The following is a 15,008-nucleotide window of genomic DNA, read 5'->3' as shown; positions in this document are numbered from 1 at the left end:
CTTATATTAATTGTTCTTTTTCCTTGCACGGATTCCATGAACAAATCTGTTGGTTGGAAGAAAAGATACATTATGTATGACCAATTTGTGTAAATAAAATACATGCTGAAAAACAGTTCATTATTTGAAACGGTTTCTGCAGGACTTCCTTGAATTTTCGTCACAAATGATTCATATTGTGAAGATTTTGGATTTGAAAAATTCTACCTTTGTAATGAATTGCCCCCCAAAATATGACAATATACGACATTTTGAAAAGAAAATAAACTAAATGTGCAAAGTTTTTCAAGCACCTATATCTAGATGTTTCAGCATTTCTGTGTTAGTCTGCCCTCAACTGAATTAAATTATTATGATAGTAATCACAGTAAATGCTAATCTCTTCCATTTAGAAATCCTGATATTTTATTCCTATGTTGTGTCAAACCTCTTGCAGATTCTGAGGTCCATAAAATGAATTTTGTCAAAGTTTAATAACATTATATTTACTAAAACTGTTAACTATGTCTGTGAAAATTTCATTAACAACTGTTCTGAAAACTATTTGATTTTTTGTATATCACAATATTCATACAGCCGGCAAAGAATTCAAATATAACATCTGGTAAGGTGTTAAATATATACAAGAAGAAACAGAAAACCTGACTGGAACCTTGTGGGACACTGTAAGTGACCAGTCCTCAGGCAGATGAGGAATAATAGTTTAATACAGAACTATTTACTGTTGATCACTTTCTTTCTTTCTAGACAGATATGACATGGATTATTTTGGGTGTAATGTGTGTGTATGTATGCTTCTCTGTGTGTGTGTGTGTGTGTGTGTGTGTGTGTGTGTGTGTGTGTGTGTGTGTGTGTGTGTGTTTTAATGCATGACAGAGAGAGAGAGAGAGAGAGAGAGAGAGACTGGAGTGTGATTTTGGACAACCTTGTTCATGGCTTTTTTTTGTGGATACATTTCACATCTTGTCACTTTTACTAAGTTTGCCTCTAAATATTTTAAGGAACGCAATTGTTGAGTGACAAAAAATCTTATCAGCATAATAACTAAATTTTTCCAGCATGAATTACTTATATACTAGTAGTAATTTCTTCTTCCAAGAATCATTTTACTGTGGTATAGGTGTTCGCTTGTGCTTGACAAGAGAATCATCCTGTAATTTTCCTGAAAGGTCGGTCAAATGATTAATGTCCATCATTCATAACCTGAGGCCAATGTCTTAGTTAGTTACTTAGGAACATGTTCCATTGATCATAATGATTTGGAACGATAATTTGTACATACGATTACATTCTGAACATTTCCTTTTCTTAACAGAAAGATATACAGATGTGAGTTAGTAAGTGCTACCCACCACCTTTGCACATTACAGTAATACATTAGATTACATTTACTTTCATTCCAATTGATCCATAGTGAGGAGGTCCTCCAGGATGTAGAAAATGTCAGAAAAACAATAATACAGGGTGTTTATAAATGAATATTGGGGTTTTAACGCTTTATAATATTTATTACATTAAACTTACAATTATAACTGATATGTCAAATCAAATAGCAACTCAAACAGTTGTGTTTGGCACCAGTGCGCATGCGCAGCACGCAATGTTTCCGCCGCAATCCACTAGACAGCGGTAGTAGTGACTATGGCGACTAGTGAACAGAAAGCGTTTTGTGGTTTGCAGTTTGCAAAGACCGAATCTGTAGTTATTGTGCGTTCTGGTTGAAGTTCGGTTGTGATCCTCCAAGTGATAATAACATTCGTAGATGGTATCATCAATTTGAAGATACCGGCTGCATTTGTAAAGGGAAGACCACAGGACGACCAAGAGTTAGTGAAGAGGTTGTTGAGCGAGTGAGAGAATCGTTCACTCGTAGCCCAAAGAAATCAGTCCAGAAGGCTAGTCGTGAATTACAAGTTTCCATGTCGACTTTTTGGAAAGTTTTAAGAAAACATGTACATCTATGTCCTTACGATTTACAGTTATTACAGGCTCTAATCTGGCAGACCATGGATTATGTGCCAACTTCGCAAATGAAATGTTGTTTCATGACGATGAAGATTTTCTGGATCATGTTGTCTTCGGTGATGAATCGTCCTTTCACCTTAGTGGACATGTTAACACTCACTATATGCGCATCTGAGACTCAGAAAGTCCTCACGAAGTGGTACAAATGCAACTAGATTCCCCTAAAGTGACTTTTTTTTGTGCCGTATCCCAGTGGAAAGTTAATGGGCCTTTCTTTTTTGGTGAATCTACTGTAACTGGCACTTCTTACCTTGATACACTAGAGCATTGGCTCTTCCCTCAGTTGGAAGAAGATGAGCCAGAGAACTTCATTTTCCAGTAAGATGGTGCGCCACCTCACAGGCATAGTGAAGTATGAAACTGGTTGAACTTCACTGTACCCAAGCGCTGGATAGGCCACAAGGGGCCCAATGACAAGGCTTGCTTTGCATGGCCTCCACGTTCACCCAACATAACGCCATGCGATTTTTTGCTTTGGGGCATCATCAAGGATCGTGTGTATGTGCCTCTGCTACCAGCAGACCTCCCTGAATTAAGAAACTGGATTGAAGCAGCTGTTGTTACAATCGCTGAAGACACACTTGTCAACATTTGGGAAGAACTTGGCTATAGACTTGATGTGTACCATGTGACAAATGGTCCTCACATTGAACATTTGTAAGGTTCTTGGTAAAACTGTTGAAGTTGTTGTTTCATTTGACATATCATTTATAACTGTAAGTTTACTATAATAAATATTATGATGCATTAAAACCCTCGATATTCATTTATAAACACCCTCTACATGACAAATATTTATAACTGAAACAAATTATGAACACTATATGAAAGAATCATTTTACAAACACTCATTTATTAAAAACGCATTAATGCACTGAATTTAAAATTAAGAAAAAATGTTTTTATTTATAAGGTAGTAAACATATAATAGAACTACTACAATACTTATTACAATAAGCACACACACACACACAACACACACACACACACACACACACACGCACATGCACACAAACACACACACACACACACACACACACACACACACATATATATATATATATATATATATATATATATATATACACACAAACACACACACACACACACACACACACACACACACACACACACACACACACATATATATATATATATATATATATCTCAGGGCGGTTAGTAGACTCGCAACCGAGCGCCTCCCCAGGTGGCGGATAGGGGAATGCCTCCTAGATATAGGTGGTACTGAGGAAATGAAATACTCGGGGCAGACCAAAACTACTAGTAGCGTCTGTTCCCACAGTGGGCGGCTACAAAAGTCGTCTGCTCCACATGTCAGTGGCGGCCTCAACCAACCTCCTGATCTGGAAAGTCAGGTTGTACTCGGCAGCATGCCATACATCCAACTACTAAACGTCATGATGGTACAACGAGAAAAATCTCATTACCCCGGGCCCCAGTCAATAGACTGGGATTGTCGTGAGCATCGGATTCCGGGGGCTCACGGACATCATGAGGAGAATCGGAGCTTCTCAAACTCCCTCAAGACCAAACGCAAACACTACATCGGCACACTCAACGTGAACACCCTGATGAAGACAGGAAAGATGAAACAACTGACAGACACTCTCGAAAAATTTCAAATCAAAATATGTGCACTGCAAGAAACACGATTCACAGACGAAGACCATTTCAACACGGAGAATTTCAGAATATACAAAGGAAAACCACCGAGACAACTGAAAAACCTAAAGCTTTTTGGCACAGGATTTGCAGTACACAGGTCCATCACGGACAGCATAATCGACTTTTCGTCACCAAATGAAAGAATCAGCACCATCACAGTGAAATCAGCCAATAAATCCTACACAATAATCAACGCACATGCACCGACTAATGACTACAACAGGAAAAACTCGGACGAAATTGATGACTTCTGGACGACAATGGAAGAAACTATCAGAAGAATTCCTGCACATAGAGTCAAAATAATGCTGGGAGACTTCAACGCCAAACTCGGAAAAGAAAAGATATACAGACATATCACAGGAAAACATACTCCACACAAGGACACCAACAAAAACGGAAAACATCTGATAGACTTTTGCAAAAGCCACGACCTCGCCATTATGTCAACAAAATTCAAGAAACCAACACGGAAACTTACCACATGGAAATTCCCCAGCGGAAAGCAAGAACTACAAATCGACCACGTAATAGTGCAGAAAGACTCACAAAAAGAAATTTTGAACATAGACACCCGTAAAGGCTACTTCGACTCAGACCACCACCTACTACAGATCAGGATTCGTCTTTTGCCCAAGAAAAAGCTCCAGAAGAACAAAATTGTTAGACCAGATCCAGAATATGTTACTTTAAACCAGACACAAATATTACACAAAATTAAAATGGAGAAAACGACAGACTGGACAAAACTTTCACGAAGAATCCGAGAGGCCATGAAACTAGCACAAGCACCACGAACACGGAAACACTGTTGGTGGAACCACACATGTGACCAAGCTATTGACCAACGAATCAGTGCATGGAAAAAATTTAGTAGCCATACATCCCAAGAGAATTGGATGAACTTCTTGAAAACACAGAAGCAATCAAGCAAAATCATTCGCAGTGAAAAACGACAGTATGACAAACGGCGACTGACAGAGATCGAATCGGACTTCATGAAGAACAATACAAGAAACTTCTACAGAACGTTCAGAGAAAATATGACTGGATATCAACCACCCAACTTGTGCTTCAGAAGACCGGATGGAACCCTAGAAACCAATACCAAAAACAATTGTGACATTCTGGCAAAGTACTTTGAAAAACTGCTCAACACGGACCCCCCCATGAAAGAAATGATGACAGAAACGAGCACATACAATCCAGATAGTGAACCTCCAACTCTAGAAGAAGTTAAAGAAATAATAAAGTCACTCAAGAATCGTAGAGCACCAGGAGAAGATGGCATCATCGCGGAAATCTGGAAGTTGCAAGACCCAGAACTAACCAAAGACATCCACAGGATCTTGGAAGACATCTGGAAGACCATAAAAATTCCTGGCGACTGGAAAACTGCCCTGATACACCCACTACACAAAAAAGGTGACAAGACTGACCCAAACAACTACAGAGGAATATCCCTACTACTGGTCACATACAAGATCCTCTCTAAAGCTTTACTGAACAGACTAGAATGCCAAACCGACCATTTGATTGGGGAATACCAAGCAGGCTTCCGTAAAGGGCGGTCTTGTGTGGAACAAATTTGGAACCTGAAAATGATTTTACAACACAAACAGAACCTGATCATTACCTTTGTTGACTTCAAAAAGGCGTACGACTCTATCGACCGGAAAACTCTCTTCAAAATTCTAGCAGAATACAAAGTAGACAACAAAACACGGGCTATCATAGAGCAAACTTTAACCAACACGACCTCCAAAGTAAAGTTCTGTGGGGAACTATCAGAGCCCTTTGAAATTCGCACAGGTGTCCGACAAGGCGATGGCCTCTCACCTCTCCTTTTCAATCTGGTGTTAGATAAGGTCATAAAAGAATGGGAAACATCACAACAGGGGATAACCTTAGGAAACCTACAGATTAAATGCCTGGCTTTTGCAGACGATTTGGCGATTGTCACGAAAGGTATAAAGGAAACAAAAGACGCTATTGAAAAACTGCACGAAATCGCTTCCAAAACTGGACTACAGATCTCTTACGAAAAGACACAGTTTATGAGCACAAAGAAACTCTCATCTCTGAACACAAAGTATGGCACGATTTACAAAACGGCAAACTTCAAATACCTCGGTGAAACACTACAAATGAGTGGACATAACAGAGACTCAAACGAAGAAAGAAAGACTAAACTGGACAAGGCATACAAAGTAGTGTGGAATCATTACAACAAGAAGTCTATCTCACAAAAAGCCAAATTACGCCATTACGACACGGTGGTGCTCCCCAAGGCACTATATGCAGCAGAGACCACACTAATCCTAGGGCATACACGTATCAGACAGTTAGAAAAAGTAGAACGGAAAATACTTAGGAAAATATTTGGCGCAACTAACAACAATGGAATATGGATCAAGAAACCTACAGAGGATCTGTACAAACATACGGAGACAATCACAGAAAAGATTAGAAAACGCAGACTACAATTCTATGGACACCTATACAGAATGCCATCACACAGGCTGACCAAACAGATCTTTGACTGGGTAACCACTAGAAACAACAAATGAGTGGCAGAGGTAGAAAACGAACTGAACCAGCTCAACATAACAGCAGACACAATAAACGACAGAATAAAGTTCAGAAACATCATTAAGAAAAGTAAACTACATGAGATACAATGCGACAAACGAACAGGCATAAAATGGACCGAAGAACGCAAGCAAGATCACAGCCAGAAGATGAAAGAAATATGGGCAACCAAAAAGGCAATCAAGATGAAGCCGAAGACACAAAGCCGACAAGAAGCATGGACAGAGGACCGGAAACAGAAACACAGCGACCGAATGAGGGAAGTTTGGGCAGCGAGGAAGGCAGCAAAAGGAACTGGCCATGTAGTTTAGTCCAAATGCGCTCTTTAAGGGCAAAACACCAATAATAATAATAATATATATATATATCTAAAAACAAAGATGATGAGACTTACCAAACAAAAGCGCTGGCAGGTCAATAGACACACAAACAAACACAAACATACACGCAAAATTCAAGCTTTCGCAACAAACAGTTGCTTCATCAGGAAAGAGGGAAGGAGAGGGAAAGACGAAGGGATGTGGGTTTTAAGGGAGAGGGTAAGGAGTCATTCCAATCCCAGGAGCGGAAAGACTTACCTTAGGGGGAAAAAAGGACAAGTATACACTCACACACACATGGGATATGTGTGTGTGTGCGAGTGTATACCTGTCCTTTTCTCCCCCTAAGGTAAGTCTTTCTGCTCCCGGGATTGGAATGACTCCTTACTCTCTCCCTTAATATATATATATATCAAATTTTACTGTCTGTCAGACATTCAGACATTTTATATCACTGGGTAAATGATTAACAATTTTTGTTGCAGCATTGTGCACTCCTCTTTGTGCTAAAGGCATTCTTAACATGGAGTAAAGAATGTCATTTTTCCTCCTGGTATTGTAATTATATACCTCATTGTTCCTCTGGAACTGTAGTGGATTATTTACAATACACTTCATGAGGGAATAAATATACTTTGAAGCAGTAGTCAGAATGCCCAACTCCTAAAACAGATGAGTACAAAATAATTATGGATGAGCACCAAGTGTTATTCTCACAGCATGGTTTTGCATAACAGAGACTTTCTTTCTTAATGATGAGTTACCCCAGAACATTATTCTGCATGACATTATTGAATGAAAATATGCAAAATGTTTCAGCTTACTGATTTGTCTCTCCCAAGATTTGCAATGATTCTAAGTGTAAATGTGGCTGAACCAAGCTGCTTTAGAAGTTCCAAAATGTGTTTTTTCCTGTTTAAATTGTAAAAATATGGATCCCTAAAAATTTTGAAGTCTCCACCCTATTTATTATATCCTCACCCTGTGTTAAACTTATAATTGGTGTAGTACCTCTAAATGTGCAGAACTGAATATGTTGGGTCTTTTTAAAATTGAGGATGACACCACTTGCAGAAAACCAATCAAAGATAGTTTTAAAAATTTGTTTACCATTTCTTCTGATTCTGTATGTGTGCTTGGACTGATTACAATACTAGTGTCATCTGCAAAAAGAACTAATTCTGCTTGTTGTATACTAGATGGAAGATCGTTTACACATATGAAGAACAGTAGTGGACCTAAGATGGAACCTTCTTTCCAGTCAGAATTATGTGCCTGGACTACATTGCTTGAATTACTAAGTACAACTTTCTGCATTCTTTTGGCTGAATATGACATTATCCATCGATTGGCTATACCATCAGTTCCATAAAATGTTAATTTATCTAGGAGAATACTGTGATTCACACAGCCAAATGCCTTAGAGGGGTCGCAGAAAATACCATAAATACTTTTTTATTATTTAATGCTTCTAAAATCTGGTTATCGAACATGTAAATGGCATTCTCTTTAGAGCAACCCTTCTGAAACCCGAATTGTAATTTCCTAAGGCTAATATTGTTGTAGAGGTGAGATACTATTCTAGAATACATCGCCTTCTCAAAAATTTCGGGGAATGATGTCAGAAAGGAGACAGGTCGTAATTATTGATATTTCGCTTATCACCCTTCTTAAAGACAGGTTCAGCAACGGCATATTTCAGTCTACCTGCCAAAATGCCTTGAATTACTGATGCATTACATATTTCAAATAAGACTGGACCTATTACGTGGGAATAAATGTTTAGTACTGTACTGGAAACACCAGGAAAACTAGATGAGCTTTTATTTTTGAAATAATGTGTAACTTTCTTAATTTCAGAAAGAGAAGTTGGTGATATATTCATATGGCTGGATTTTATGAAAGTTACAGTTTCAATGCTGTTACGATTTTGCTCTTGCACTATTTGTCCCTATGCTTTCTACTATGTTTAAGAAATGATTATTAATTACTTGTTACCTGTGACTCATCTCTTGTAGCCCTTCCATTCAATTCAAGAGTGCTGTTGTGTTGGTTTGTGGCTGGTTGTCTTGTCTCTCACTTAACTACATTCCATACAGCCTCAGGTCTGTTGTCGGAAGTACTGTTTTCTGACATATGAGCATGTTCTTTGAATTTTTAATAACTTTTCTTAGTAATATTGAGTATTTTTTATAGTGCACAACTACTGCAGGATCCCTACTTGTTCTTGCTGCCGTATTCGGTTTTCGTCATACAGGGTAAGGAACATAATATACTAGAATGAGATTTTCACTCTGTAGCGGAGTGTGCACTGAAATGAAACGTTCGGGAAAATTAAAACTGTGTGCCAGACCAAGACTTGCCAGAAAGTTTCATATATGCGAACACTCCGCTCCGGAATGCAAGGTTCGCAGGAGAGCTTCTGTGACGTTCGGGAGGTAGGATAGGAGATACTGGCGCAATTGAAGTAGTGAGGATGGGGCGTGAGTCGTGTTTGGGTAGCTCAGATGGTAGAGCACTTGCCCGCGAACGGCAAAGGTCCCGAGTTCGAGTCTTGGTCCGGCACACAGTTTTAATCTGCCAGGAAGTTTCAACATAATAAACTGCTTAAACGTACCTATTTCGATCCTCTGGGGGTTTGGAGTACCAGATGAATTGATAGAAAGAAGCTAAGCGAGATGGATGAATGTTGCAGCAAAGGGATCCTGTAGAGATTTGCAGTGCTTTACTGTTATGTCTTACAACTGTTTTTGAACTGTCATGCCAGCTGGTATGACAGTGAATCAAGTCAGTCGCCTGGCAGATGGATGATTAGAGTAAGCAAGTAAAAGTTTTCGTTGTCTGTGGAAAATCAGACAAATACATGTTTCATCTCCGCATTTAACTCAAAAATTGACTGCAATGTGATTTGACGTTTAATTATATAATCTATACTTTGTGTTTAGTATTAGCTGCGAACTGTTGGAGAGGATCTTTGGTTTTCGTATACCGCAACCGCAGTGAAGTTTAACAACAAAGTGTGGTGGTTGTGTCATGTAATCTGGGAAAGCTTTGAATAAGACGTAGTGTTTTAGAGAAAATGGTTGACGCTTTTGTTTTTCGTGCCATACCTGTTTATCACGCGCAGATTGGAATTAATGATACTCCAATTACGAGAGCTCTTGAAGAAGGGCAGTTTAAACTTGCCCAACAACTTATTCTCGAAAATACGGACCGCAGCTATCTTGATGAAGGTATTGTTTGAAAAATACTTGTCTCATTTGTATGTCAATATAGCATGCAAACCAGTTCACTTTGTTGTCATACTGGTGTTTGTTGATCAACATAACAATCACGCCGTTTTGCAGTTTGTATTCTGTGAGTTGAACTGTGTTTTGTTGGTACAAATTTCTGCTAGGCTTTAAATTTAGAGTAGGAACTATTACTGCCCAACATTATGTCCGCTCGGTTTTTCGTAGATCCCAGTTATATTCTACTGTGTAGCGTTTAGAGTGTACGAACTATATTAGTTATTAAGATGCTTTGTAAGTAAACGCGGACACATCTTAGTCTTAGATTGTAATACAAAGTATTTTACGGTTTTTAAATACAGTTTATAGTGTGATGATATCAACGTGAAGCTGTCATTTCTAATTGTCACTTATTGCTACGTACCTAGTCACTACATGGGCACATTGATATTTATTATAAAACAACAATTAGCACTATGTGAACAGAAACATTGGTAGGCCTACTTGTTATTCAGCTATAAAAATCTTCTGTTCTAGATATTAGATAATCAAAGTTTTATGAAGCTAAACAAAGTAAGTTTTGTAATCGCCTATTGAATTTATGATGATGCTCAGTTTATTCTTTTTATGACTGATTGGCTGTTGCTGAAGGCATTTGCATCAAAATACAGAACACCTCTCTGAGCCCTACAGAGTAAAGAACTTGTTTTTTTTTTTAAATTACAGTGATTGTGGAAACAACATTACGTCTGATACTGCTTTTTATTAGTTGCAGCAAGTATCGCTAAGAAAAGATTGTGTTGGGAAGTGAGTGAGAGATTTTCTAGATCTTTTAAGGGGCAGCTTATGATTCGTGGCTGTGTACTGTATACACCATACTTACAGCTTGTACTGAAAGCTAAATCAGAGTTTTCTTTACTTTGGTTACATTCCTCCAGAAAATAATTCCATAAAACAGGGAGTGAAGGCATGTCAAATGGCCAGCTTCTTGGCCTGCAGGTAAGCATAATATGCTTCACAGTGCTGCAGTGCGATTTGAAATAAGCTGCATGATTAGGTTTTGTAGATGTTAGCTTCATTTTCAGCTGGATAGGAAGGTACTTCACTTTTGATATAAAAGATGGGAGCTGTTATAGGAAAATATAGTCTTTTTCCCCTTTCATTGCTTTTCTCACTGCATTGTGTTTTGAAGTAAGCTACATAATTAGCCAGAGTGCAATTTTCACTCTGCAGTGGAGGGTGCACTGATATGGAACTTCCTGGCAGATGAAAACTGTGTGCTGGACCGAGACTCGAACTAAGTGCACAGAAGAGTATACTTGCTATTAAAACACACATTGCTGTCATTTTCATTGTTTTACCATCAAGCAAAACTGAGTAACTAGCTGTGTTACAATAGATATATGACTGACAGGTATTTCATACGTCTGTTCTTTGCAAACCATAGTGAAGTGCATGGAAGAGCATACTCCCTATTAAAACACACATTGGTGCTTTTTATTGTTGCTTTCGCATGGGAAGAGTGTATGATGTTTCAGATGACTGTGTGTGTACTGTAATTGTCCTACAGCAGTGACTTACAAGGGGTTGTAAAGAGAGTACTATTTATAAGCTAACCCCTGGTAGGCTATTAAAAATTCTTTCAGCTTTATGGAGCTTGTGTGGTTGAAAATGAAGAGTTTGAAGGTTGTGCTACATCAGTCATCTCTTTGCTTATTGGTTTTGCCATAGAGAGATAGGTTACATAAATTTTGTGCTCCACAGACACCAAGATGTCAAACTGATGCTTAAAAGCTGAAAGAATGGTATCAGTCTTGGCATTCTTATAGTGCAATCTTGGAGAGGAGGAGGGATTCCTGAGCAGAATCATAACTGGGAGTGAGACATGGGCAGTTTATGTGTATTCTTGAAACTGTTCTTCCAAAACTCTGAAGATCAAACTGAAACAAACAGTGTGGGATGATTACCAAAGGAACCACACTCTTGTATGACAGTGTGCAACCCTATACTGTAATTTGAACAAAGGAAAAACAAGTGTTTCTCAACATTCTCTCTATAGTTCGAACTTGGTACCAAGCAGGCTACGAATCTTCCCCAAGATGAAGGCCTGGCTGGCAGGAATGCAGTCTGCAACTGGCCCAAGCATCAGGTGCCACCATTCTTTGATGAAGGAATAAGGAAACTGATGGGTGGTGACTGTGTGAAATAATGTCAGATTTTAAGTACATATTGTGCAGGCATAAAAATAAATTTTATCAAGTTTTTTTAAAACAACCAGTTGGAGGTTAATTTATAAATAGCCCTCATATATTCCTAAGTTCCTCACTTAGTGCTAGTTCTTAAAACTTCTTAAAGTAGACTTTTGTGGGATAGTGTTATCTTTATTTCAAGTATCTGATGGTTCAGATTTTTCAGTATTTCTGTGATCAAATTTGCCACTATTAGTGCTGTCCACTATTGTTTGTATTCAATGGCCCTGTTAGTCCTATTTGATATGGATCCTACACACTTCAACAATATTGTAAGACAAGTTGCACAAGTATTTTGTAAGTAGCCTCGTTTGTAGAAGCCATGTTGAAGAAAGCCAGATCTACATACCTTTTATAAATTTAGAGAAAGCTTATGACAATATTGACTGGACTATACTCTTTGACATTTTGGAGGTATTGGGGATAAAATACTGAGAGCAACAGGTTATTTTCAATTTGTACAGAAATCAGACTGCAGTTTTAAGAACTGAAGGACATGAAAGGGACGTGGTAGTTCAGAAGAAAGTGAGACAGGGTTGTAGCCTACACACAGTGTTATTCAATTTGTACATTGGACAAGAAAACAAGGGTAAGTTTGGAAACTTTGTGGTGCACCAATGACATTGTAATTGTGTCAGAGACAGAGAACGACTTAAAAGAGTAGTTGAACAGAAGGGATAGTGTCCGAAAAGAATACTATTAGGACAGTGAAATAGCTGAATTAGAAAAGATATAAAATGCTGTTTGGCAATAACAAGAAAAGCATTCCTGAAGAAGAGAAATTTGTTAACATTTAATATAAATTAAAATGCAGTAAGTTCTTCTGAAGGTATTTGTGTTACTGTAGCCGTATAAGGAAATGAAACATAGTCAATAAGCAGGTCAGGCAAGAAGGGATAGAAGCTTTTGAAATGTGGTGCTAAAGAAGAATGCTGAAGATTTGATCTTGATTTTTACTCAGCAGTCCACAATACAACACTTGGTGGAGGCCAAATGGATTAATGCATAGACTGAATAACTTATGAGGAGGTATTAAATCAAATTGGGGGAAAAAAGAAAATTATAGCACAATTTGACTTTAAGAAAGGAATGTTCATAGGGGACATTCTAAGGCATCTGATATTAATTACTTTAGTAATGGAGGTAAGTTGGTGCATGTGGCTGAGGGGTAAAAATTGTAGAGGATGGCCTAAGCATGAATATAGTAAGCAGATTCTGATGAATGTAGGTACTTATACTTTACACGGTCAGAGATTGCCTCCGCTTCAGCCTGTCTTCAGCTCCTTTCTGCCATCCTTCCAGCAGTCCCACTCTCTGAAGGACTTTGGATATGCAGTCACTCCATCAAGTTCTAGGGGTCAATCCATAGGAAGTGGTCCAATGACAGTTTCTTCACCATTTTTAAATATTTTAATTTTTTATATGTGATTACCTTATATTTGAGAAGTTCAGAACAGTTGTTTAAAATAAATTATCTTGCACCTTTACTATATGGCAGCCATTTTTATTTGTAGACGCGCGACAATTTTTCAGTCTGGAGACATTAGCGAAAATTTGAATATCTCTGCACTGGTCCTCTACAACATTGTTTGTTACACAAAATACCCTAAATTCAAAAATAACCAGTCAAATTGACCTCCAAGTTTGGTGTCCAAATTTTCAAAACTCCACTTTTTAGGCCCACAAATAACAAACAAGAAGTGATTTATGAGAGTCTTAAGATATCATACACTACTAGCCTCATATAGAGCAAGAACACTTCCAAATGTTTCCTAAATTTTTTATGAATTTTTGAAATTTGAAAATTTTTATTTATTGTTAAGTTGGGGTTAGTTATCGCAGGTGGGACTGAATATAAAATTATGATTTTTGCAGTTTGAACACCTATATGATAGCAATGTACTGTAAAAATTTCAACATTTATATCTGACTGTGAACAAAGATATGAATTTTTGAAAATGAGGAAATAATTCACATTACTCGACAACTGATCTTATGGCTGTTGCCTGTTTAAATGGTTTATTGTTTCATTCTAATAAAATTTAATTGTGACATATATTTAGTTAACACTATCACCCAATATTCATTTAGTTTATTTATTTTTAATAGTGCAATATTAAACAATAGGAGCTTTTGCTTTTGTTCTATGGTAATAAAAATTCCCAGTTACATTTAGGTTTATTGTCAATAAAGAAGTTAATTATTGCTGGGTGTGGCATGGTAGAAGAACGTTATTGCTGAGTGTGGCATTGTTGTAGTCAGTTTGTTCTGAAACCTCTGTTAGAGTGGATGTACATACTTCATCGTGAGTGTAGAATGTGTTATGTGCTTTGTCCTGTGTGTAATTTGTAATTAATTTTGAGAGATTAACTGGAATGCAATAACGTGGATGAACACTGCTCTGTTGGACAGATAGCAAGTGAAGTGTGTCACAAAACAGTTTACAGTTCAGTTTCAAAAAACTTGTTGTCTTTCTTATGTGAGAGTGAAACAGCTTCCCAAGTGAAGTGTAATGTGATTCCTGGAAATTCCCTGTGCCCAAATTGTTACTCAAAAATATTTGTTATGAATCCAGAACCAGAATAATGTAACCTTGTTAATGACATTTATATTCCTAATGAGGAAGCTGTTAGCATATGGATTTTGCTTGTTCTAAGTTAGACATATCTCCTACTTCGAAAATAATAAAATTAAGTAGCAGAAAAAGAAAAGCTGCTATTGAAAATAAGGTACAACAAATTTCAGACAAAATTAGAAAAGACTTGGAATCATGCTTTAATAATACAGATACCAACATTATTTCTAAAGAAGAAAAAAACCTACCACCAGTATCATCTGACACTGAATATTTGAGCTTAATAGAGAAATTAAAAATTAAGTGTTCAGTGACATCTAAAGAAGAAAAT

At 37.6% G+C, this 15,008-nt stretch overlaps 1 protein-coding gene across 3 annotated transcripts in view; it reads left to right on the top strand.

Moving 5' to 3' along the window:
* The first annotated feature begins 9,588 nt into the window (after positions 1–9,588).
* LOC126484327 (uncharacterized) overlaps positions 9,589–15,008 on the top strand; it is a 92,389-nt gene continuing 86,969 nt past the window's right edge. For 2 of the 3 annotated variants that reach the window (XM_050107771.1, XM_050107769.1), the window contains exon 1: positions 9,589–9,856. In XM_050107771.1, the coding sequence (XP_049963728.1) occupies positions 9,703–9,856 (154 nt within the window). In that variant the 5' untranslated portion in view covers positions 9,589–9,702. The remainder of the gene's footprint in view (positions 9,857–15,008) is intronic. The other variant, XM_050107772.1, reaches the window with a different exon arrangement.

Source organism: Schistocerca serialis, chromosome 6 (assembly GCF_023864345.2).
Source record: "Schistocerca serialis cubense isolate TAMUIC-IGC-003099 chromosome 6, iqSchSeri2.2, whole genome shotgun sequence".
NCBI classification, from domain to species: Eukaryota; Metazoa; Arthropoda; class Insecta; order Orthoptera; family Acrididae; genus Schistocerca; species Schistocerca serialis.
This window is presented reverse-complemented; position numbering and strand designations above follow the sequence as displayed.